Below are 27464 nucleotides of genomic sequence, written 5' to 3'. Positions count from 1 at the left end.
GAAGTCAATCTCTCCTCCACTTTGAGCCAGGAGAGATTGACATGCATATTATTAATGTTAGCTCTCTGTGTACATCCAAGAGCCAGCCGTCCTGCCCTGTTCTTTGTGGCACCTGACCACACGACTGAACAGTAGTCCAAGTGCGACAAAACTAGGGCCTGTATTGATCATCCTAAAGTGTATTCACCTGCCAGTGTTGTCTTTTTGACCTGCATTTTGATGACGGTGCTTCTGCATGTGGTCTTTATGGTCAATATAACAAAGATTCCCAAAGTATGTTTTGTGTGGGATTGATTGGCGCTATCTATACTGACTGTGAGAACCGGACGAAGGAGAAAGGTCACTTTTTTAGGGCATTGGAAGGAAAAGGCAAGGATGTGGGGATTGTTATCTTTCGTGAAATGTTGTTCTTCCACCCCCCTTACAACTTATATTTGACCTGGTTGAACTGGTGAAGGATTTTAGATAAGTGGTGAATGGGTAGATGATTAGAATTGGGACTCACGTTAATGTTTGTGCTTAAAGTTGGTCAGGGACGTTGAAATCCTGCTAAAAGTCTAAGTGTATGCTTTTCAGTCTATTTTCAACTACGCCATCCATACTACTTGTGCTTGTCAGTGTGTCTTATGTGTGAGTAATAGACGTCTTGATATAAGGACATACTTTGTTGCCGTTTTTATTTTATTTTACACTTAGACCTACCCAACGTAACTTGAAACCCTAGGAGGCCTTGTAAAAACCTCCGTAAATTACTTTTGTTTTCTGTTCTCTCCTTCATTGAGCATTTCCTGCGATCGTATTCCTGTGGAATGCTTTATGAGAGCAGTATAACGTTGCGAGTACATGCCATCGGTATTTTTACAACCCATGACTTGAGGGGGTTTTAAAAACACCTACAGAGAAAGCAATAAGAATAGTTGAGGGTTTCCTCTCCACTTTCTTTTCCAGTCTTGCTTTTCTTTTGGGGGATTCGTTTTCTACACTGACATCTGACATGGTCAACAGAACAACAGTCATGTTACCAGACACTAAATTGACATTGCTGTGTTCCATAAATTATTTGCTGTGCTTAACCTGCCCTGCAGCACTTTGTCTGTTTCTTGTATTTATTGCTTTCTTTAAACAGATGATTTGCACTCAAAACTTGATTTGTCTAGCTGTCTAGACCAATGGCTATAAAGCTAAACTGCAACATAAATCTAGAGAAGTTCCGCCTACTGGGTTGAGTGGCCTATGTGCTCTCATTGTCCAACACATGTGACCTCTCCATAATTTTCTAGGCTGTGCTATGCTCAGAGGTGGCCTCTGAACGTGTGACTTTGTCATGACGTAAAGTCTCTGTAGCGTATATATAACTACTATAACTTTTGGTACCCTGTGAAAAATATACTATACAAACAGAAATCAATGTAAGTCTGGATATGTGTACATATATCAAACACATACAGTACTAGTATGGAGGGTAGGGGTTTATTGCACAAAGTAGGATCAACCAATAGACTTTCAAGTCTTCTCACAATCCAATGACTGTGTTGGTGTGAGTGTTAGGGTTTTGGACATGCAGATTCCGGTGGGGTTGCACCTGGAGAAAGACTGGGATAATGATGAACCAACCAGATACAATAGAATGAAGAAATGGCAAGAAAGGGAGTGGAATAGGGTGGTGGTGAGATGCCAAATTCAGCTGGCACATGGATGTAAAGAATGTCACAGTTGAAGTATCATGGTGGATCAATTGGAGCACGATCGAGCAATTTCAATGAGCACATGTCTTGGTTTTCTTCTCTCTGTACCAGTGAGTTACCGGAGTTCGTCATGTTGGGGCCTCTCCTCTTCCTTATGGGGCCAATGTCATTCACCTCCTCGACTCTGTCCCCTGAGAGTCAAGAAACGAAGTCCGTGGAGCTCATAGAAGCACAGTCCTCTGTTAGTTCCCCTTTTTTTCTTTCTTCTCGCCGCTCCACGTAGTTTTTCTGCATGGCTACTTTCCCCCTGACCTCTCGGACATTGGAGGGGGAGGGGGAGTGGAAGGGAGGTTAACGTGCCTAAGGTCCCAGCTGCTTTGGATCACATTTGCACAAATGTATCAAGTACTGCAGCAATGTGTACTGTAGCAAAGCATTACTGTGAAATGATTCGTATATAAAGTCTAGAGGGCTTATTTTGGTTGGTCGATCTATGGGCCAATTTGTTTTAGATTTATGCTGATGTTCTCCTTCCATTAGGCCATGTTGGGAGCAACCAGGATTGGAGGATAAATGGGTCAGAGTCCTGTGGTGGATACATTATGTCTAAGTAAAGGAGATCAAAAATAAACCATGAAAGAGGGATGGCAGTGGGACTTCCCAAAATAAAGACCCTGTCTTTCTCTGCAAGCAGGCTTTTGATCTCACTTGGTTTGATTGTCCAGAGAGCTGACAGCGATGGTGCCAACGCTCGCTCACAAGACAACCAACTGGAGCAGGGATACAGATATTCTCCCCCTGTCAAAGAATTCACCAAAGAGACCTCTTGAAGGAAGTTTTCCATGTTGTCCTCTTTCCTTTGAGTGCTTTTCCTCTCTCTTTGCGCTCTCTTTCACACAGACACAAACACGTAAGGACTTCCCCCCACTAATTCAAAGTAAAAAATAATTTAAAATGTAATTAACACAAGACAATTTGATGACGTGATTGCATAGGCCTAAGTATACATCCTCTGAGGCAATACTTGGTGAAAACACCTTTGGCAGCAATTACAGATGTGAGCATTTTCTGGTTAAATCATCCCCAATACATAATGCATACACCATCATGTTTGAAACTAAGGATGGTTTTGAATGGATGATATACACACACACACACACACACTCAGAAGAGGCTATGGTTATGCCATGTTTCCCTACTGCCCCACCTCCTGAGGGCTGAGTGGAGCAGCAGACTTGAAGGGACAGAGGGAGCAGCACATGTGATTAATGGGCAGGAGTCTGGGAGCACAGGGGATGGAGCTGGGACTCTGGGAGAACAGGGGATGGAGCTGGGACTCTGGGAGAACAGTGGATGGAGCTGGGACTCTGGGAGAACAGGGGATGGAGCTGGGACTCTGGGAGAACAGGGGATGGAGCTGGGAGTCTGGGAGAACAGGGGATGGAGCTGGGAGTCTGGGAGAACAGGGGATGGAGCTGGGACTCTGGGAGAACAGGGAATGGAGGGGGGTTACTCATGGAGCACAAGGGATGGAGGGGGGTTACTCATGGAGCACAAGGGATGGAGGGGGGTTACTCATGGAGCACAAGGGATGGAGGGGGTTACTCATGGAGCACAAGGGATGGAGGGGGTTACTCATGGAGCACAGGGGATGGAGGGGGGTTACTCATGGAGCACAAGGGATGGAGGGGGGTTACTCATGGAGCACAAGGGATGGAGGGGGGTTACTCATGGAGCACAAGGGGTGGAGGGGGGTTACTCATGGAGCACAGGGGATGGAGGGGGGTTACTCATGGAGCACAAGGGGTGGAGGGGGGTTACTCATGGAGCACAGGGGATGGAGGGGCGTTACTCATGGAGCACAAGGGGTGGAGGGGGGTTACTCATGGAGCACAAGGGATGGAGGGGGGTTACTCATGGAGCACAAGGGATGGAGGGGGGTTACTCATGGAGCACAAGGGATGGAGGGGGTTACTCATGGAGCACAAGGGGTGGAGGGGGTTACTCATGGAGCACAAGGGGTGGAGGGGGGTTACTCATGGCGCACAAGGGGTGGAGGGGGGTTACTCATGGAGCACAAGGGATAGAGGGGGGTTACTCATGCACATATTGCTTGACTTAATTTGGTGGAGGGAAGGGGTGGTGTCATCAGGGGGCGGAATAATGTGCACAGCTGGTGCATTCCCAGAGATAAAAGCAAAATTATTTCTGATAACGGAATTTATTAATGGCATTATTGGTATCATTATTGTTTTATTGTTATAATTACTACCACAATGACTGCTGGCTTCGCCAATACTAAAAGTAATAGTAGTAGAGGTATCATAATAAGTATTCATCTTTGTGTCCATTAGAATATCTAAATTAATGTTAGTAAGCATACTAAATCAACTGCACCACATCGTCAAGACAGACGTTGGTCTTTTTAGGCAGGCTATTCTGTTCAGATGACAATGGAGGAACATTTGGGTTGAAGCCATAAACACCCTCCCATGGATATGAATAAAACTTATATCTACACAATCTATATATCTATCTATTAGTAACTCATAGATTATTACTACGCAATTACCATTTTACAATGGAATCTCTTGTACGTACCTCGTAATTTATGTATTTTAAAATAAATGCAACCCAAATGGCCATATCAACCCCCACTTCATTAACAGAGGCTAAATTGCTGAGCTATTCACTTTTGATTGACAGCAATTGACTCAAAATGTAGCCATGGCCATCCCCCACCACCAAAGGGTTTGTGTATTGTCCAAACAGTATATTTCTTGATCACAAACAAAACAGACCTACTAAAATGAGGATCATGATTGTATTTACTTTCTTTAGGTTGTACCAGTTGCCTAGCATTCATGGTGATTATTATTATCATTATTATCACTGACTTTATTATTTAGAGATGGTAAAACCACAAATGAGTCCAAATATTCATATACATTTTTTTATTATAATAATCTTTAAGGCACATACATTTGACAAATATATATTTATTTTTTTACACTGATTTCATTGCCTATATTCATTTAATGTATGTGTTCTTCTGGAAAATTGGAAGAATTTCTCAATTTAATGCACACTAAATTTAGAAATTCAAAATAAATGTAATCTCAGCAGGACAACCCGACTGGGACGATATGAGGAGGGAAGGGAGGGGAGGGGTGGGTTGAGTTGAGCTGACAAAATGATTCACTTTTACTTAGCCTATTCTGCGCACCGCGCTCAGTCCATGGGATCACTGTGCAAACACACAGAACTGATCCACTGGGAAATACACAAAAAGGTTTCTTACTGAACAGATTTTTTGGCATTATAAAAGGTTGACACTTCGCATTGATGACGACTATTATTAAGGTAAGGAAACATGACATTGACTTAATTTCTAGATTTTATCAATGTATTTGGCCCAATTAGGTGTCTGGCCATCATTATTAGTAGGTTATGAAGAATTTAAAATAATGCAAATAAAAGTTGTTCTGTAACAAGAAAAAATACTATTGGCTTTCGAAAGTAATTTAACGTAATAACTTTTTGATCATATCTTAAATACAGAAGAAATCGAAAAAAACATGTTTGAACAAAATAACGTTTTCATCTTGCTCATCACTTGCCCATGAGTTTTAAGCGCATTTCAAGTTCATGTTAAGATGCCGTTAGATAGTTCTTGCAAGTTTGTTCTGAAGTTCATGGATTTTTCAAACGTCACAGTTCAGAATCAGAACATCCTATTATGGTGGTAATTTAGCCTATGCATCAATGCGATACTTTTCCATCTTGTGGAATTCAGCACACAGTTCAGAATCAGGTATCATGATCGTCATATCTATAAAGGGCCGATCTGGGTCCGACTTTTCTGATTGTTTGCTTTATCACATATTCCTAAAAAATATTTATTCTCAACTCTTTTACAAAATAATTGCCACTCTGTCATGTTCACTTGTTTTTAGAAGGACCTTTGTTCTGTCTTTTGTTCAATTAGCCTACTGAATACTCAATCACCATTCCATATAAAAGGGCATGAGCAGCCTGGGCTAGGCATAAAAAATCTACAAACATTTTCATGACTGTTCTAAATTGGTATTTTCTAATTTTTTCAGGAGTTTGATGATTGGGTCCAAGGACATTCACAGAATATCCTGTGACATTGAGGATTATTTTATTTGAGCGTCTGCAATGACAACTCATCAAGCGTTTAGGATAACCATTGCCAGCAGTGCCTTGACCCACCAGCGCCACTCAGTGGACTAAGTCTTGAACTACAGAATTTGGGGGATTTCATTAAAAACAGAGCCATGGGTGACTCAATGTATTCCGATTTGATAGCCAGACACTACAACTTCACAGGGAAGCTCCGGAAAGTGGAGCAGGATTCTAGGCTCAAAGCGGACTCTGTGGTTTTCATCATTGTATGTTGCTTCATCATTCTTGAGAATGTATTGGTCCTGCTTACTATTTGGAGGACCAAGAAGTTCCACAAGCCCATGTACTACTTTATTGGGAACTTAGCTCTATCAGACTTGCTGGCTGGGGTGGTGTACACTGCCAACATCCTGCTGTCAGGTGCCAACACATACAAACTGACCCCCACACAGTGGTTCTTCCGGGAGGGGAGTATGTTTGTGGCCCTGGCTGCCTCAATCTTCAGCCTGTTGGCCATCGCCATCGAGCGCCACCTCACCATGCTGAAGATGAAGTTGCACAACAATGGCAACACGTGTCGTGTCTTCATGCTCATCAGCACCGTGTGGCTGATTGCAGCCATATTGGGCGGCCTACCCATCATGGGCTGGAACTGCATCCAGAGAATGCCGAGCTGCTCCACCGTGCTGCCGCTCTACCACAAGACCTACATCCTGTTCTGCACCACCGTCTTCAGCGTCATCCTCATGGCCGTCGTGGTCTTGTACGCACGCATCTATGCCCTGGTGCGCACCCGCAGCCGCAAGATGGTGTTCCGCAAGGTCTCCAACGGCCGCAGCGGGGGAAGCGCTAGCAGCAAGAGCTCGGAGAAGTCCATGGCCCTGCTGAAGACCGTGATCATCGTGCTGAGCTGTTTCATCGCCTGCTGGGCTCCCCTCTTCATCCTCCTGTTGCTGGACGTGGCCTGCGACATCCGCATGTGCCCCATCCTGTACAAAGCCGAATGGTTCCTGGCCCTGGCCGTGCTCAACTCGGCCATGAACCCCCTTATCTACACGCTCACCAGCAACGAGATGCGTCGCGCCTTCCTCAAAACGCTCCTGTGCTGCAGCATCTGCACCCGGCCCTCCGGCAAGTTCTCCCAGCCCATCATGGGTGCCGAGTTCAGTCGGAGCAAGTCGGACAACTCGTCCCACCCCAATAAGGATGAGCCGGAGTACTTGCCAAGGGAGACCATCGTATCCTCTGGGAATATCACCTCCTCTTCTTAAAGAGCCTTCTGGACTGTTGTGTGAAAAGTAGCTCCACTGCTTAGGAAATGTGGATGTATATATGTTTTTGTGCAGTGTGCAAGTGTGTTTGTGTGTGTGTACATTATGTATATATGTGTATAAATTGTGTGTGTGTGTGTGTGTGTGTGTGTGTGTGTGTGTGTGTGTGTGTGTATGTATGTGGTTTTGTTGCCCTGTGGATGTGTGTATGTACAGTATGTCAGTTTGTACAGTAAGTTGCCTCTTCAGTTTCCATTTGTTTTATCACTTCTCTAAGTGTCTGTCCATGTCAGAGAGTAGAGATGTAGAGTTGTTCAGTTTGTTTACTTCTCCCCCACACCTTGGACTGCCAGCGCTGATCTGTCATAGGGAAGCACATACAGTATAACACCTAAACTATAAACCTGGCTTACAGTATAGCACCTAAACTATAAACCTGGCTTACAGTATAGCACCTAAACTATAAACCTGGCTTACAGTATAACACCCAAACTATAAACCTGGCTTACAGTATAACACCCAAACTATAAACCTGGCTTACAGTATAGCACCCAAACTATAAACCTGGCTTACAGTATAACACCCAAACTATAAACCTGGCTTACAGTATAGCACCTAAACTATAAACCTGGCTTACAGTATAGCACCTAAACTATAAACCTGGCTTACAGTATAACACTCAAACTATAAACCTGATTTACAGTATAGCACCTAAACTATAAACCTGGCTTACAGTATAACACTCAAACTATAAACCTGATTTACAGTATAGCACCTAAACTATAAACCTGGCTTACAGTATAACACTCAAACTATAAACCTGATTTACAGTATAGCACCTAAACTATAAACCTGGCTTACAGTATAACACCCAAACTATAAACCTGGCTTACAGTATAGCACCTAAACTATAAACCTGATTTACAGTATAACACCCAAACTATAAACCTGGCTTACAGTATAGCACCTAAACTATAAACCTGGCTTACAGTATAGCACCTAAACTATAAACCTGATTTACAGTATAACACCCAAACTATAAACCTAGCTTACAGTATAGCACCTAAACTATAAACCTGGCTTACAGTATAGCACCTAAACTATAAACCTGGCTTACAGTATAGCACCTAAACTATAAACCTGATTTACAGTATAACACCCAAACTATAAACCTAGCTTACAGTATAGCACCTAAACTATAAACCTGATTTACAGTATAACACCCAAACTATAAACCTAGCTTACATTATAGCACCTAAACTATAAACCTGATTTACAGTATAACACCTAAACTATAAACCTGATTTACAGTATAACACCCAAACTATAAACCTGGCTTACAGTATAGCACCCAAACTATAAACCTGGCTTACAGTATAACACCCAAACTATAAACCTGATTTACAGTATAACACCCAAACTATAAACCTAGCTTACAGTATAGCACCTAAACTATAAACCTGATTTACAGTATAACACCCAAACTATAAACCTAGCTTACATTATAGCACCTAAACTATAAACCTGATTTACAGTATAACACCTAAACTATAAACCTGATTTACAGTATAACACCCAAACTATAAACCTGGCTTACAGTATAGCACCTAAACTATAAACCTGGCTTACAGTATAGCACCTAAATTGTAAACCTGGCTTACAGTTTAGCACCTAAATTGTAAACCTGGCTTACAGTATAGCACCTAAACCATAAACCTGATTTACAGGATAGCACCTAAATTGTAAACCTGGCTTACAGTATAGCACCTAAATTGTAAACCTGATTTACAGTATAGCACCTAAACTATAAACCTGATTTACAGTATAGCACCTAAACTATAAACCTGATTTACAGTATAGCACCTAAACTATAAACCTGGCTTACAGTATAGCACCTAAACTATAAACCTGGCTTACAGTATAGCACCTAAACTATAAACCTGGCTTACAGTATAGCACCTAAACTATAAACCTGATTTACAGTATAACACCCAAACTATAAACCTGGCTTACAGTATAGCACCTAAACTATAAACCTGGCTTACAGTATAGCACCTAAACTATAAACCTGGCTTACAGTATAGCACCTAAATTGTAAACCTGATTTACAGTATAGCACCTAAACTATAAACCTGGCTTACAGTATAGCACCTAAACTATAAACCTGGCTTACAGTATAGCACCTAAACTATAAACCTGGCTTACAGTATAGCACCTAAACTATAAACCTGATTTACAGTATAGCACCTAAACTATAAACCTGGCTTACAGTATAGCACCTAAATTGTAAACCTGATTTACAGTATAGCACCTAAACTATAAACCTGATTTACAGTATAGCACCTAAACTATAAACCTGATTTACAGTATAGCACCTAAACTATAAACCTAGCTTACAGTATAGCACCTAAACTATAAACCTGGCTTACAGTATAACACCCAAACTATAAACCTAGCTTACAGTATAGCACCTAAACTATAAACCTGATTTACAGTATAGCACCTAAACTATAAACCTGGCTTACAGTATAGCACCTAAACTATAAACCTGGCTTACAGTATAGCACCTAAACTATAAACCTGGCTTACAGTATAGCACCTAAACTATAAACCTGATTTACAGTATAGCACCTAAACTATAAACCTAGCTTACAGTATAGCACCTAAACTATAAACCTGGCTTACAGTATAACACCCAAACTATAAACCTAGCTTACAGTATAGCACCTAAACTATAAACCTGATTTACAGTATAACACCCAAACTATAAACCTGGCTTACAGTATAGCACCTAAACTATAAACCTGATTTACAGTATAACACCCAAACTATAAACCTGGCTTACAGTATAACACCCAAACTATAAACCTGGCTTACAGTATAGCACCTAAACTATAAACCTGATTTACAGTATAACACCCAAACTATAAACCTGGCTTACAGTATAGCACCTAAACTATAAACCTGATTTACAGTATAACACCCAAACTATAAACCTGGCTTACAGTATAGCACCTAAACTATAAACCTGATTTACAGTATAACACCCAAACTATAAACCTAGCTTACAGTATAGCACCTAAACTATAAACCTGATTTACAGTATAACACCCAAACTATAAACCTGGCTTACAGTATAGCACCTAAACTATAAACCTGATTTACAGTATAACACCTAAACTATAAACCTGATTTACAGTATAACACCCAAACTATAAACCTGGCTTACAGTATAGCACCTAAACTATAAACCTGGCTTACAGTATAGCACCTAAATTGTAAACCTGGCTTACAGTTTAGCACCTAAATTGTAAACCTGGCTTACAGTATAGCACCTAAATTGTAAACCTGATTTACAGTATAGCACCTAAATTGTAAACCTGGCTTACAGTATAGCACCTAAATTGTAAACCTGGTTGACAGTATTATGAATTCAACCATGTTCTTTTTCAGACTGAGAAGAAGGCATTTCAGTCAAAGCTATTTTTTGTATTTAGTACAGCACTTGTTGTAAAAGTGCTAATTAAGAACCATCAACCCATTATAGGCATTTACTGATTCTCTATAATGGGTGTTGATGGAAGAGTGAAAATAGTTTGTAGTGCTTATTGTTCTTATTGAAATATTTAAGAAATACAATTAATGAAGTGCTTGTATTTCTTCGACTTAACTCTGAAGGCTAGTACAATGTCAATTCTACCCCTTGATTAAGAATGTATTTTGTACTTGTAATTTGTTTTATTTCACTCTTATTGGATAAAGTTATCTTTGTAGCTATGCAATGTAGTTGCAATAATAATTTATATTCAAAACAGCGAAAGGGCGTTTTGTTTTTTGTTTGATGTGTGACAAAGTTGTCTTTTCTATCCAGTCATGATTTTATTGTTCTTTCTGTTTTGCTTCCTTTTAGATTAAGATACTGTAGCTCCAGCCATTCAACATATTTGTCTGTCCCTCAGTTATGGCTCTCAAAAACACTTGAAACTCTCTTGTGAAAAGCAGCATGCCCCAGTAGTAGGGAAGGTCATGAGGTTGAAAACAAAAAAGATTGACGTCAAAGGCTAAACAATAGCACTGGTCCATTCCTGAAAGTACCGACCCCAATAATGACTTACATTTTCATAATGGAATAAGTTAATGACAATGGGCACACATCACCAATAGTTCACTGGAATCCTCCCATAAAGATGTGTTGTTGAGTACCGTTAAACACCCATGGACAAGTACAATAACGCTTTTCAGGGGTCAATTCATTACAATTTGCCAAACTCCCATGTGGACCTAAGTCATATTTTGCACGTGTTTTGGTTAGCTCTTAATAAATATTGGAAATAAAAAATTGTATTGTTGTCTTCACTTAATGCTCTTCTCTTGTTGTCTTCTCTTAATGCTCTTCTCTTGTTGTCTTCACTTAATGCTCTTCTCTTGTTGTCTTCTCTTAATGCTCTTCTCTTGTTGTCTTCTCTTAATGCTCTTCTCTTGTTGTCTTCTCTTAATGCTCTTCTCTTGTTGTCTTTTCTTAATGGACAGGCCCAATACAGAATGTTGTGACATTAAAGAAAAAACATATTTTTGCAACATAAAAGTTGTCATTTTGTTACTAGTTGTCATATTGTTAAAGTTGTCAAAGTTGGGTTAAATAAGCGGTTCCGACTAAATTCTGCCACCTAAAGGTGGGGGACAGTAGTGACAATTGGATAAATATCTGTTAATAATAGGCTAATCATCTGAAAGCAATTAGTTTGGGGGACAGGTCCAACAACTTACCCAGCTGTTTCAGCAGCAGCCCTGAATAGGGTTGCAAAATTCCAGGAACTTTCAATACATTCCCTGGTTTTCCAGAAATCCTGGTTGGAAGTTTACGGATTTCCTGCTTATTCCCTCCTGATTCCGGGAATCCTCCAACTGGGATTTCGGGAAAACCAGGGAATTTATTGAACGTTCCCGGAATTTTGCAACCTTAGTCCTGAAGGACAGGAGATGAAGGCAGGAGGTAATCTCGTCCCCTGCCGGCTCTCTCTCTGTCAAACCTATAAACTGACAATAACAACAAATACATTTATCAAAAACTATCAAAACCAAGGCCATCTGATAATCTGTTAGATTTAGAATACGGTATGAAAAACTGTAGATGTCTGGTGTTCCATTCAACTCACAGGGTTGAATCGTGCTCATCAAATTTGACATAGGATAACCTAGCCTATATTACACCACATACAAACATTTGATTGGTTAAATGATTGATTTTCTTGTCATTATTCAAATTTTTACGAAATTAGCTTTTGCTCCAAAGTTTGACAACGACTAGGCCTATATTTTATGCATAATTGGGGTCTTTGGAGTTGACCAGAATACATGTCTCCTGTTTCATCATGCTGTAATACAGAGCAGTGTACCAGTCTCGGGTGTACAGTATGTATGACAGCATACTTTCCTGCAGGTAAATTTGACAATTAAATGTGTAAATGAGTATGTGTGTTTTGCATACTGTATCAGTGAAGGAATGAACATTAGGCAATGTAGTATCAAACATTTTCCCTTGTGTAGTATGTATGTATGACGTGTATCCTTTTTAATTGTGCATCGATTACAATTTTTCCCTTGGAAACAATAAAGCTATTGTAAATGCAATAAAAAACTACAATAAAGTTATTTGTGATGCTGTTTGACTTCAGGCCCTGTGTCCTGCCATGACTGGAGTTTGCAGTTTCAGGGCAATCTTTGGGGGCACTCCTATTTAAACTTTAAAAGATCCAATGCAGCCGTTTTTATCTCAATATCAAATAATTTCTGGGTAACAATTAAGTACCTTACTGTGTCTGTTTTCAAATGGTCAAAAAGAAACAAAAATAGATTCTTAGCAAAGAGCAATTTCTCAAGCAAGAATTTTGCTAGGACTGTCTGGGACTGGTCTGAGTGGGGACGGAAAATCTAAAAACTAGCTGTTATTGGCAGAGAGGTTTGGAACTCTTTTATTGGTCTATTAACTAATTTACTGCCTGGTGATGTCAGGCCAAAATTCCATCCCAACAAAACAGGCAGACATTTCAGGTGGTCTTTTCAAACAGCTCTCACACTAAAAGGGCATTATGATAATTTTCACAATTTCACAGAATTATTTCAACCTCATAGTGTGGAAATACACTATATATGCAAAAGTATGTGGACACCCCTTCAAATTAGTGGATTCGGTTGTTCAGCCACACCCATTGCTGCTAGGTGTATAAAATAGAGCACACAGCCATGCAATCTCCATAGACAAACACTGGCAGTAGAATGGCCCTTACTGAAGAGCTCTGTGACTTTCAACGTGGCACCGTCATAGTCAACAAGTCAGTTCGTCAAATGTCTGCCCTGCTAGAGCTGTCCCAGTCAACTGTAGGTGCTGTTATTACGAAGTGGAAACGTCTAGGAGCAACATCGGCTCAGCCGCAAAGTGGTAGGCCACACAAGCTCACAGAATAGGACCGCCAAGTGCTGAAAAATCGTCTGTCCTGGGTTGCAACACTCACTACCGAGTTCCAAACTGCTTCTGGAAGTAATGTCAGCACAATAACTGTTCGTGAAATGGGTTTCTATGGCCGAGCAGCCGCACACAAGCCTAAGATCACCATGCGCAATGCCAAGCATCAGCTGGAGTGGTGTAAAGCTTGCCGCCATTGGACTCTGGAGCAGTGGAACGCGTTCTCTAGAGTGATGAATCACGCTTTACCATCTGGCAGTCCGACGGACGAATCTGGGTTTGGCGGATGCCAGGAGAATGCTACCTGCCCCAATGCATAGTGGCAACTGTAAAGTTTGGTAGAGGAGGAATAATGGTCTGGGGCTGTTTTTCATGGTTGGGGCTAGACCCCTTAGTTCCAGTAAAGGGACATCTTAACGCTACAGCATACAATGACATTCTAGACGATTCTGTGCTTCCAACCTTGTGGCAACAGTTTGGGGAAGTCCCTTTCCTGTTTCAGTATGACAATGCCCCCGTGCACAAAGTGAAGTCCATACTGAAATGGTTTGTCGAGATTGGTGTGGTAGAACTTGACTGGCTTGCACAGAGCCCTGATCTCAACCCCATCAAACACCTTTGGGATGAATTGGAATGCTGACTGTAAGCCAGGCCTAATCGCCCAACATCAGTGCCCAACCTCACTAATGCTCTTGTGGCTGAATGGAAGCAAGTCCCCGAAGCAATGTTCCAACATCTAGTGTAAAGCCTTCCCAGAAGAGTGGAGGCTGTTATAGCAGCAAAGGGGGGACCAACTCCATATTAATGCCCATGATTTTGGAATGAGATGTTCGACGAGCAGGTGTCCACATACTTGTGGTCATGTAGTGTATATATAAAACACAGGTAAATCACGTTTTGGATTGCACTTGGCCTTTAAAGTCTATGGGGCGGCAAACTCAAGTCATGCTGGTTTATGATAAGATACTTAGCGCCTCCCTATGGCTATATGCTGTTATTGCTTCATAAAGTCGTTTTTTGGTACACCATTTTCATTTATGATGAAAATGGTGTATGTCAGGTATAAATAAAATGCAGATAATGTATGGCAGGTATAAATCAAACGCATTACGAGATCATGCCTGCACATTAGACCAATGAACAATGTTGCTACTGACACATCACTTTCATATTATTATGTATCATATGTGAAATGCAAACTATTTAGGAAACATTTAAATGAAAATTGGCCTACCTGCTTGCCTCTCTACTCTCCTTGTCCACCTCATGTTCTGTTTTTTTTTTAAACATATTGTCCTTTCATCGGCTGTTGCTATACTAGCTTGCTTGCATGTTTAAGCTAGCTAGTTAGCTAGTATTCAGGCCTACATTGAATTAACTTGCTCAATGCAAGATTAAACTAACTCAGTTATCTTTTAGGATATTTTAGGAGATTCATCTACCAAAATTAAATAATAAAATACTCAACAATTCACTCCAGTAAGAGCCTACTACCATGTATTGTAGATATGTGGTAGTAGAGTAGTGGCCTGAGGGCACACACTTAATGTGTTGTGAAAAATGTTATGAATTGTAATGACATATTTTAAATTGTATTTAACTGCCTTAATATTGCTGGACCTCAGGAAGAGTAGCTGCTGCCTTGGCAACAGCTAATTTGGATCCTTAATAAATACAAATACTGCTGCTCATTATCAGACAAACTGGCGTGGGAATCGAGGCCTTCAAACTCGGCTGGAGCTGTTGGATAAATGTTTTGCAACTTTCACAGGCAAGTGAAGTGTCGCGTCTGCTGTTGGTGGCTATTGCTGTCAACAAAGAGTCCGCTTAGGCTGCACCGTGATTAGAGGCTTTTATTAATATCACACGTTTACAGCATAAGTTACAGACCCGCGGTGTCTGGAGAAGCACCTTCCCAAATTAATCTGAATGCTTCTGACTACCCCTTTGTCTAACTCCTACTTATAAACAATGGCAAAAATGGATTGCTCCCTTTTTCGTCCAATCACCTATCCCCCCTGGGGCGTCACCCTCCAACTGCTACATTTGAACAACATTCCATAATCCTAATACACAACATTTCCCCCCTTCGAGACTAACTAAAAGTCTCAAAAACAAACAGAATAGGATTATGACCAGTAACAATTTGTCTTATTGAGTATCCTTAACATTAAACCAAAAACATTCTCCTCTAGAGTGTAAATACCTTTCTATGAAATATGAATAACTGTTTATGAAGTGTGAATACATTACTATGAAATATGAACAAATCTTTATGGAGTGTGAGAGCGAAAAACCTGTCCGGCAGCCATCTTTCCAGATATCCATCCATCAATCAAGACAGTAAAATTCTCTCACGGTCCCTCTGCTCCAGGCAACCACCTAGATACTCCAGATAAACTCATAAACCATGTAAATGCATTTGAAACTATGATGCAATTAAATACACATGTAAGCCCCTGCAAACAAAATACTATCCAAAAATGTCCACTCTAAGGCTGGTCAACCCATTGGACCCTACAGTGGACCTCTCCCTGCCTAGACTCCCTGTCCCTAAGCATCAACGAAATAAACAAAAACATCTAAGATCCTCACATGTATTCAAAAACATCAAATATCCTTCTACAAAAATTAATACCTAAGAATATGACACAAATTATGTATTACACATGCAAATATGTCTATATTTCATTGCAGACACTGGAATGTAGTCCACTACACTTCATCTCCCCGTAGTCTCGACTTCCAATGGATTGTTGATGATGGAATCGGAATCTTTCCACACCCTCTTTGTTTCATCTCCTCCAGTCATTGTCCTTTCACATTGTCCCTTCATATTGTCCTTGTTTGAGTATTTCAATCTCTACATATTCCCCCAAATGCTTCTGGAAGAAAAGAAAAGACCAAACAGTATCTTTTGCAAAACAACACTTTCAAATTAAACATCAATATCAACTAAGAATATAAAAATGATATATAAATGATGTATGAATCACATTATCCTATTCCCCCCTTTTGATTCATAAAATCATACTAAAAATCACACTAATATTGAAAAAAATTGAAAAATGATCAAATAATCAAAAAGGATATTTATCCATTAGTACTCCATCCAGACCCCCTTGTCCATCTTCATCCAGATCAGGAACAGTCAACAACGGCATCTGAGTGTTGTCTCCAGGCATCACAACACCAACCCATCTTAATATCATAGCTTTCGCAAAGGTCAGTAACAAAGTACAAAAGCAAAACATCACACACAACGCTATCAGAGCTGCAACTAAAATCTGAACCATCACTGCTCCTATTGGGCCTAACTGATCTTGCAACCAAGACTTCGCTGACCATCCAGCTCCCTCAGATCTCCCAAACGCATCCCTTATATTCTTCAACGCATCTATAACACTCGTGATATTATCGGAACTATCTGGGATCAAAGTATAACAATCATCCCCCGTCAGATTCATAGCCAAACATAAGCCACCTTGTTTTGCCAAAATATAGTCAAGAGCCATGTCATGTTTCAACAGCGTCAGTCTGTGACTTCTTTGAGTATTTGACAGAAGGTTAAACCCTCTTATTGTTTCATTCGCAAACCCCTGCAAAGTATATGTAATATTATCAATATGATCTGCCAAAATGTTACACCATACCATGGAAAAAGACCGAGTCCCCACTTCTCTCCCAGACTTATTCTCCAATGGTAGGCTTCAAGATTATTAAATGTAGCCATGTCTCTTTTCACCCTATTTTCACCTCTAGTTTCAGATTGATCTGTGTTCGGTGCTACCCCTCTTTTAATGGTAAAAACCTCATATGGAAGCTTCAACGTCGACATGTAACAACATCCTGTCCATCCATAGGGTAAGAATATATATGCTTTATCACCACAAACCCACCAAATATCTCTAAAATTCCCAATAGTTACATTGACAGGCAAAAGCTGATCTTTCACCATCAAAGTCCTGCTCTTCTTACTACCTGGTACATAAAAAGTTACATTATATTTGTCCTCTCTAACCTTATGTTCGTGCTTATCCAAAGTCATCATATAATCATCACAATCTGATATTCCCATGAACATACCCTTTACATCATCTGTTTTATTAGAACAAAAACAACTTTTAGCCCTCACTGCTTTCACCTCAAATGCTTCAGGGTTCGCTGTTACCTGACTTTCCTTACCATCCAACAAATTCACATAGGGTAATTCATTTAACCAAGAACACCTAAAACTAGGCTTAAACAAATGTTTTGACAACGACATTACTTTATCTGTCAATGCTCGTTGCTGATACAACAGCCATCTCAACGCATAGGACTGACACACACTTGATAGCGGTTGAGCGACCGTCTCTAAAATGGAACCCCACGTCTCTGGTGCTGGAATTCTCAACAGACATGGACCCTCAAGATTCCTCACTGATCTTACAGAATGAGTTAACTGCTGGAACCAAAGATTTCTCCCTGCCCATTGATCTTTAATCTTCAAAACAGACGAATCAAATCCATATGCTTTCCATTTAGCTTCTCCTTTCCCTAACGAGCGGTATTGATCAGATGTATCTTCTGATGTTAGGTTGAATCCAAAGAACTCATCCTGTACCTCCATGATATTATCCTGTACTATTTCAGATGAACCTATATTGTTCTCTACCACTATTTGCTGAGTTATTCCTGCTACATCCTTTAATTTCAGAAAAGTTGTTGTCGGTGTCGGTGTCATACTTCCTACATTTGTTATTGCCGTCGTACCATTAAATCCTTCCAAAGTTACCATTAAAGTAGTTGATTTAGTTGATGTATTAACCTTAATTATTTATAGTGGGAAAGCTACCGATATCCTATGTGCATTATTTACTGTTGGAGTGACTACTGTAACATATTCTTCCTGAACTCCTTTGGTGACCGTGGAGGCTTCACCAGATTTCAAATCTTCCATTATAAGCGTCACTTTACGAATTACATAGCCTTTTAACCAATAATTCTTAACCGGAACAAATTTTAATGCTTGCACTAGATAAGTACACATATATTCTCCCTGATCTTTCTCTGTAACATTACGCAACATAAGTGAACAATCATTCACAACCCTCTTCCCCTCCATATTGTTGTACAAAATATACTTCCTTTGACTAGGGGGCACCGCTTCTACATCTGGTCCTGATAACAATACTTCTTCTCCATAATTATCTCTCCATGTGGGAGGAACGTCCCCTCCCCCACTCCATCTCTCACAGCTACACGGAAGATGAGCTGTCTCACCCCTCCTAACCTTAATAACAGTATTTTCTTCTAAAATTGGTGCTGGCTTTAACAACTGTCAATGTTGAAAGAGTTAAATTGCTTCCCACTGTTGTTATAACAGACTGAAGTGTTGATGTTATTGTTGTTACTTCATCCCTAGTTTTCGTAACGTTTTGGTCTGACTTTTCTCCTAACTGGTCTAGGCCTACTTTGTCCAACCGAATCACTAGCTTCTCCTGTAACAGAGTTGCCCTTGGTGGTCTCTGCTGCTTCACATCCCACTGAAATATTCCCTGTTGCTTCTGGGACGTATTGAAAATCAATTTCCCCAAATCCCCTTTCCTTTCCATCCCCTGCATAGTCATCTCTGGCATCATCAGAAGTGTCACCATTATCAACGTTAACCCCAACATTGACAATCTCTCCCTCTTCCTGTTCTCCCCTATCTCCATCCTCTCTCTCTGCGTGTGGCACCTCTTCTGTAGGTGCTTTAACACAATGTGACAAATGATACCACGTAGGGAGACCCCTTAACCTGGACAGCTGTTCCAGTACTACGAACCACTTCAAATGGTCCTTCACGACGTTCGTTATACCACTTCCTTCTGAATACCTTTACGAATACTTTGTCTCCCGGTTGTACTGTATTCCTCTTATCCTCCTCAAGCGCCTTCTGCACCTCTTCTTGTCTTTGCCTGTCAGAAACATATGTGGACAACTTTTTATGAAAATTGGCCATATATGTAACGTACGCTCTCATTTCATCTTCCAACAGAGCCAAGCTTGGACCCTTTCCGCTTGTTCGCAAACAAGGCGTAGGCATCCTTCTTCCTGTTACCAACTCATGGGGTGTCATACGTAGATCACGTAACTCACTTGAGCGACACACCATTAGTGCTAAAGGAAGCGCCGCTATCCAGTTTAGACCTGTATGTTGACAAATTTTCACAATGCGATTTTTCAAGACACCGTTCATTCTTTCACACATCCCTTGACTTTGTGGGTGATAAACTGCTCCAAGACGTTGCTTAATTCCCAATTTTTGCAACATCAATTTAACTGATTTATCCACAAATTCCCTTCCATTGTCCGAGGATATTCGATCGGGTAATCCCCACCTGCTTATGACTTCTTTACACAAGAACTTGGCAACCGACTGAGCATCCTTACGCTTGGTTGGACAAGCTTCCGTCCATCGTGAAAATCTATCTACAACCACCAACATGTATCTTTTCCCATCAACTGGTTTTATCATATCAACAAAGTCAATAACCAACTCACGCATAGGACCCCTTGGTGTAGGAATGTAACCTGGATGAACAGGTATCCCTCTTCGAACATTATTTTTAAGACAGATAGTGCACCTTCCTATCATATAATCAATTTGTTCAAACAAATATGGAGCCCAAAAGCCATATTCCTTTGTGATCTTTCTGTTAACCTCCCCCCTCGCAACATGAGCTAACCCATGTGCTTCCTGAATCATCAGACCTAAGAGGTCTAGAGGCGCTACTATCAACCCCTCATGGTTTCTCCACAGACCAGTAGCATCTTTGACCGCTCCTCGGTCTAGCCATAGCTGTTTGTCGATCATAGAAGCAGCTTCTTGCATCAAAATTACATCCCGAGCGTAATTTTTGTCTTCCAAGTCCACTACATGAGTGACCAGCAAAACTTTTCCCAATTTATCCGCTCCTGCGACGGCTTTTGCAGCTTCATCAGCAGCTTTGTTCCCTTGTGTCACTCTTGACATATCTGTCTTGTGAGCTGCACACTTAGCTATCGCTATCTCTTTAGGCTTCATCATAGCATGCAACAGTTTCATTATTTGCGCATGATGTTGTATCGGAGAACCATCCGTTTTTTTAAACCCTCGACCTTTCCATACTGCCCCAAACAAATGACATACACTATGTGCATATGCTGAATCAGTGTATATGGTTACTCGCTTTCCTTCTGCTAACAAACATGCTTCTGTTAGCCCCACAAGTTCAGCAAGTTGTGCAGACGCAGGCTGTGGTATTACTTCAGCCTTTTCCACAACAAATCCCGTTCCTCTGCCTCTAACTACTGCATAACCAGCACATAATTTATCTCCCACCCGATAACAAGACCCATCAGTCCAATACTCCAGGTCTGCCTCACGTAATGGAAAGGCTTGTAGATCTGATCTAAGCCTCGAATATCTTTCTGCTTCTTGGACACAATCATGTGGCTCACCATCCTCTGAAGTTGGTACACTCTCGGCTGGATTTACTGTATCACATCTCACTAGGGTGACATCTTCCTGCTCTAAGAGCCTATGATAGTCTCTGAGCCTAGGCATAGTCAATGTATATTTCCCATAGTTCAGAAAATTTCTGAGACTATGATGGGTAAGAATTGTTACTGGGTAGCCCATCGTGACCGATGATGCTTTGTCATACATTGAATATACTCCCACCATTGCTCTGTAGCACAGTGGTAACCCTAGTTCTACCTCTGAATAAGCAGTAGAGTAGTAGGAAATAGGCTGAGGATTCGTCCCCGTGCCTGTCGGTTGACAGAAGAACCGCACACGCATATCTACCTCCAGTAGAAGCAGACACATATAGCAAAAAGTTATTTGAGTAATCTGGTAGTGTAAGTGCAGGTGCCTCCTGCAACCTCTGTTTGATCGTTTCAAATGCCACATGGCCTTCCTGTGTCCAGGAAAGATTGCTATGGAGTTGACCACTCTCAGTACCCCTAACCATAGCTCTCAAAGGTGCCATCAAACTAGTATAATCCTCTACCCAAGCTGAGGAATAACCAGCAATACCCAGAAATGTCATCATCTCTCTGACTGTTCTAGGCTTTGGAGCCTTACGAATAGTTTCCACTTGTCTGTCCGAAATGTTTCTGTGGCCATGAGTTATGTTTTGACCTAAATACACAACTTTCTCCTGGCAATATTGCAGCTTTTTCTGTGAAACCTTATGCCACTTTTCTGCCAATACCTATAGTAATTTAATTGAGTCTCTATGACATGTTTCCTTATTTTGCGAGCAAACCATTATATCATCCACGTACTGAATGACAGTGCTCTGCAATATCTGATCTATTCCTACCAAATCCTCCTTCAGTACTTTATTGAAGATATGAGGAGAATGCCGGTACCCCTGTGGCATTCTACTGTACTCATAGAATTGTCCCTTATATGTGAACCCAAATAAATTCTGACTCTCTACACTAAGTGGAACACTGAAAAATGCTCCACATAAGTCTAGTACTGTAAAATGTGTCGCATCAGGAGGAACTTGGGCTAACAAGGTATGAGGGTCTGGCACTTCTGCTGGAAAGTCAGTCACTACCTCATTTACTGCTCTCAAATCATGAACCACACGATAAGTTCCATCTGGTTTTTCCACAGGCCACAAAGGGCGTGTTACTCCGAGGGTTTTTTGTTGTCCTTAAAACCCCTGCTTTCGAAAGTCCTTCAATTTGTGGTTCAATCCCTTGGATTGCTTCATCTTTCAATGGATACTGATTTTTCCATGGAGGTCTGGCTCCTGGTCGAAGTTCAACTTTCACAGGTTGGGCTGATTTCACAAGTCCAATATCGGTACTATGTTGAGACCACAACCCTTCTGGAACTTGTTGCAACATTTCCTCTTTCATAGAGTCTGAATCCATCTTCATATTGCAAATAGATTCATGTGTCATTCCTACAGCCTGTGGCTCTCCTTGTCCTTGAGCTGAAATCATTATTTTAAGAAATCGTTGATCTTCACTTCTCCAGATCGCCAAATTCTCTTTCATTGGTCTGAAAATAAGTTTCTCTGCTTCTGTCATCATTTCTCCTATTTGCTTTTGCTCATAGCCTTCCGAAACCAACAAGGTAACATGTGGCACACTCTTCTCAATCTCAAATTCTTTATTCAGATAGTCGTCTGTGTTTATCTTCATAGCTGCTCCTTGTGGTCCTAAAATAATGCAACTTGAGCTAAGTTGAACATTCTTCGGTTGATGACTCAACCATTCCTCTGAGTGTGGTTGAGCAGCCTTCTTGAAATACTTGAGCGTACAATGGAATGGATATTCCGGAAGCTTCGCATCCGGCATATTTGCAACAATAAATCTTTCCCATATCTTAGCCTGCTTCATAAAATCTTCACTGAGATTTCCAATCCAGAATACTGAAGACGAATCCATCTCTGTCATCATCGACAATTGGTAAACCTTTTCCTTTGGCATTTCTATCAGACAGCCGTCTGGTGTACATCTTATTGTACAGATCAACTTACACAATGCATCTCTTCCCAACAATGCAACAGGTGTATGTTCTGATACCAGTATGGGTATTGTAATTTTCTGATCTTTATAGCAGAGCTCAATTGGTTCCGTAAGAGGAATCAGCTGTTTTACTCCCTCAAATCCGATTGTCCTAATGAGTTGATTGGACATAGGGAGATGTGTAGCATCTTCAGACCGAACACAGGTGAACGCAGCTCCGCTATCCGCCATCACTTCCAATGGTCGGTTGTTTATTTTCACCTCAATTGTTGGATCTTTTTCCGGTCCTGATGCTACCAGCTGACACCCCCCTTTCGGATCATCTAGGCACCTCTAGAATCCTTGCTCCGGACCCCTGTAGGGGTTCACCGGTCCTCCGGATGATCTTGACTGGCCCCTGTATCTTCCTCTGAAATTCCCTCTGATGTTTCCTCCTGACCAATTGCAGTCCCTGACATAGTGACCACCCTGTCCACAATTATAACACACATCTTGAGATTGCTGGAAGTGTGGCTGAAACCTTCCTCTTCCTTCGAAGCCTTCTCGTCCTCTTCCTCTCCAATTCTGTGTCTGTCCAGAAATTGGCTGTGGATATGAAACAACTGGTGCCGCCATTAGTGGCTGGTACAATTGCGGTTGGACCGGTTCTGGTTGAAGCTGTGGCAGTGATTGTTGATTTGGTGCACACTGATTCTGCATAACCAAAGCTTGTTTCTTATCCTTTTTATTCTCCCCCAGTTGTATTTGATTGAGTTTTCTGAGAGTTTCTTCATCCTGTTCTTTTTGATTATGTTCCTTTTTCCTGTACAGATCCACTTGATGGGCTATATGATCGGTATAGACGCCTTTTGTCATGCTTCCAAGTCCAACCACTTCTGCCAGTTTGCTTCTTACTGGTGAGGGCAGTCCCATTTGCAGTTTAGCTCTCAAAATTGACTGCTCAATTTGACTCACATCTGGATCATTTCCAGTAATATTTCTCCACACTTGATGAACTCTTGACACATAGGCTCTCGGATTTTCTTGTTGTCCTAGCGGGTCAATCAGAATATTATCAGGATGCACATTTGTTGGAAATGTATCTTTCAATGCTCTCCACAGACGATTCCTACTTGCAGCCAACAATTCAGGATCGTTCACTGAAGTCCCTACATATCTAATGAGTCCAGCTCTCTGAAAGACTTCTTCCATATCTGGAATCCCAATGAGATTAGCCAACAGTCTCTTAACGTCTCCTATGGCTGACTGTGTTCCCACCGTAATTTCTTCCAATTTCGAAATCCAAGGATAGGCCCCATTTTGAAGAATAGGCAGCTTCTCAAGTATATTTGACATATCGGTATTTTGCAACGGCTTATATTCAAAGTTTTGACCTCGAATGATAACTGGTATCATTTTGCTCGTGGTCTCTTTCCTTGGCCTTAATGCATATTTTGTCTCACCTTTTTTGGATTCTTTTTTCAGCTGTTTCTCCTTCTGTATGGTCAGCGTCTGGAGTTCTTCCTCTAGCTCTCTTACCTCTCCTAAAGTCCTCGCGTTCTCCAGTTCTGATAAGCATCGGTCTATATCTCCTTCTATTTCTTCTGTGCCAGTCTTTGCAGGATAAACTCCTTTCGAATACACAGCACCTTTAGTCTCCTCTTTATCGCTGTCTTCATCTTTGCTTTCCTCAGAACTCGAATATATTGTATCCTTCTTCTTCAAACCTTCCTCAGCCCTGGAATATCTTGTATCCTTCTTCTTCCAACCTTCCTCACCCCTTCTCTCCGTTCTGGCCAACCTCCGTTTGATCACAGGATCATATCCACCCATGATCCCCTCTAAATCACTCTGATCATCATCGTCCTCATCCAGTTTCATCCTACTTAACCTCATTCCACCCTTAGTTTCCAGACTTCTCGTTTTCTTTTTACCTTTGGAGCTTGGATGCATTTTTATGGTCGTTTCTGCTTGTCCTCTCTCTATTATTCGTTCATCTTCATCTCTGATGTAATAATCACCCTGCTGGAGGATCACTGGAAGCTGAGGATAAGCATCCCTAAGCTCTACTTCCTTCTCATAAGGTGGGGGTCTTTTCGCCGAATCCGTATGTGAGAAAGGTATACTGACTTCTACCCTTAGTTTCTCTGTCGACTTCTCTTCCTTTAGCCTTTTCTCCATACCTTTGCTTCCCTTATCGTTGGTATCTTTCATCAGTTTTTGTCCTTCATCTTCAAACAGCTTAAGAACACCCAGCTCCCTTTGTCTCTTTTCTTTACGTCGTTCCTTTAGTTTTCCCTTCTTCTGATCTGCCTTGTAAATTGACAGAAGCACTTTCATGATGTTGATGACGTCAGGGTTAAGAGTCCCTTCCACTGGCCATGGTTGTTCAATGTCAGGCCAACGTTTGTTCCATTTGCCGGATAACCTCGCAATACCCTTAACTAAAGGATTACTATGTTCCACTATATCAACCGGTGTAATGACTTTCATAGCCTTGCTGTCCTTTCTCCCCATTGTAACTACTCTTTTATATTCCTTTATTGTGAAATATTTTATTTTAGCCTATATAGCCTATGGCTTCCCCCCTTTAATTATTAATATAACCTAAACAAATAAATCAATAAATCAATAAAATTAAATAAATAAATCAATAAAAATATGAATATCAAAAAATTCAATTCAAAATTTTATTCAAAACATATTTTTAATTAAAAATAAAAAATAAATTAAAAAATCAATTAAAAATCAATTAAAAATTATGAATAATTAACACCAATCTTTTATTCCTACCCCTATCTTACCAATTTATCAATTAGTGGCCCACTTACCTTAACCCATCCGGAAAGTGAATACCAGTAGTCAACTTCACAGCAATCCCAAAAACCAACGACTTCCAATCTACAACCCTACCACACTCATAAATTCCATTGTTTAATATGCACCCAAGTATCTTAATTTCACAGAATAATGTCAGTACCTGCTTTCCAACCGAACCCCTAATCAAGCCAAGTAATGCACAGAGACTCCAAAATGCAAATTTTATTCAAATGATCAGTCTGTTGCCAAGCGTCTGAGAAATTGTCATAACATCAAACATCCTGTAGGGGAAGATTTGTAAACAAAAAAGCACTGGCCTGATTTTGACTGATCCTCTGCCTGCGTCACACCTTGTCACGTCACGCACACGTTAGCCCCTCCTCTCTCTCTCCTTTGCTCTCGTCCTATCGCCTCTCATATGACAAGGGAACAAAACGGGACAGACAAGCATTTAAAGTTTATACACTTAACTAAGTTATCCACATTCAATATTCCCCCACTCATATTCGCTATAAGACTTAATTCAGAACTAAATAGCTCAATAACATTTTTATTTAATTTTTATTTATTTTAATCGTCTTTTAATTTAATTTATCATAATCCGTTAACATATATCTAATTTATAAATTCACTACATCTCAACAAATAGTTTCATTTTCGAACAACAGTCACTTTAACGATTTAGAAGATTTGTGTCCAAATACCTCTTGTCTGTGGCTATTTCTCTGTCTCCCCCTGCCGTGTAACCCCACAGAAATATGACCCTTTACCCACAATCCCGTGTTGTAGTTTTAGCAAATCACCTCGTGTCGTAGTTTTAGCGCCGTAAAATCAAGCGCATGCGCAAATCAATTTAACAATACGATTGCCACACAATAGAACGCCAGCGTTCCACCTCAGTTCTCTATTTTACACTTATAGTCAGACAATAACATTTAACAGAGCTCACATTTGCGTAGAACTCTGAATTCACACACACAAACAAGTTTAAGAGGCTTATCCCATCGCAATGAGACCTCTAAGGACACGTTAGCATGTAGCACGCAACACAATTAGCATTTAGCCTTAGCCTTTAGCATTAGCCGCTATGTACAATGTGGCATGAACCACACTCCAGCATTTAGCATTAACATTAGCCTTAGCCTTTAGCTAACTGCGGCCTACCCCACACAAATAAGCATCCTGCACTGCCCTTTTCTTTTGACATATTTTCCTACCGTTTTGTGCTACCGTGGATTTAATGACAATTCACCGAGAAATTACACCCAATCAGACCCCCCGTCGGACAAAAGTCGAGCAATAATCACAATCAGATACATTTCATTAACCCGAGTTTTTCTTTAAAAACACACCGACTTGCACATTCTATCGTGCAAGCGGATTTGTCGGCCCATTTCTAAATGGCCCCCCTGGGGTCTTAAGCGGTACAGTGCTCTAATGTATGCATATCTGCCTTAATTGTACACCTGCCAATACTTAATTCCTACCGTTTTGTGCTCTAAAATTCCAATTATCTGCCGTTTACCAATGGAACCACATTTTAGAATATTATTACAGACTCCTAGTCGACCACAATAGCGCCACATCAACAACGAC

General features: G+C 40.8%; 1 protein-coding gene across 1 annotated transcript; it reads left to right on the top strand.

Annotated features, from left to right (window-relative positions):
- The first annotated feature begins 4911 nt into the window (after positions 1-4911).
- Positions 4912-7229, top strand: LOC121576461 (sphingosine 1-phosphate receptor 1-like). The gene is made up of 2 exons (XM_041889621.1): positions 4912-5048; positions 5792-7229. The coding sequence occupies exon 2, from the start codon at positions 5987-5989 to the stop codon at positions 7103-7105; it is 1119 nt and encodes a 372-aa protein (XP_041745555.1). The 5' UTR covers positions 4912-5048; positions 5792-5986; the 3' UTR covers positions 7106-7229.
- Positions 7230-27464: the final 20235 nt, after the last annotated feature.

The sequence above is a fragment of the Coregonus clupeaformis genome, chromosome 11, assembly GCF_020615455.1.
Source record: "Coregonus clupeaformis isolate EN_2021a chromosome 11, ASM2061545v1, whole genome shotgun sequence".
NCBI lineage: Eukaryota > Metazoa > Chordata > Actinopteri > Salmoniformes > Salmonidae > Coregonus > Coregonus clupeaformis.
Note: the sequence above shows the minus strand (reverse complement) of the source record. Positions and strands in the feature narration are given on the sequence as shown.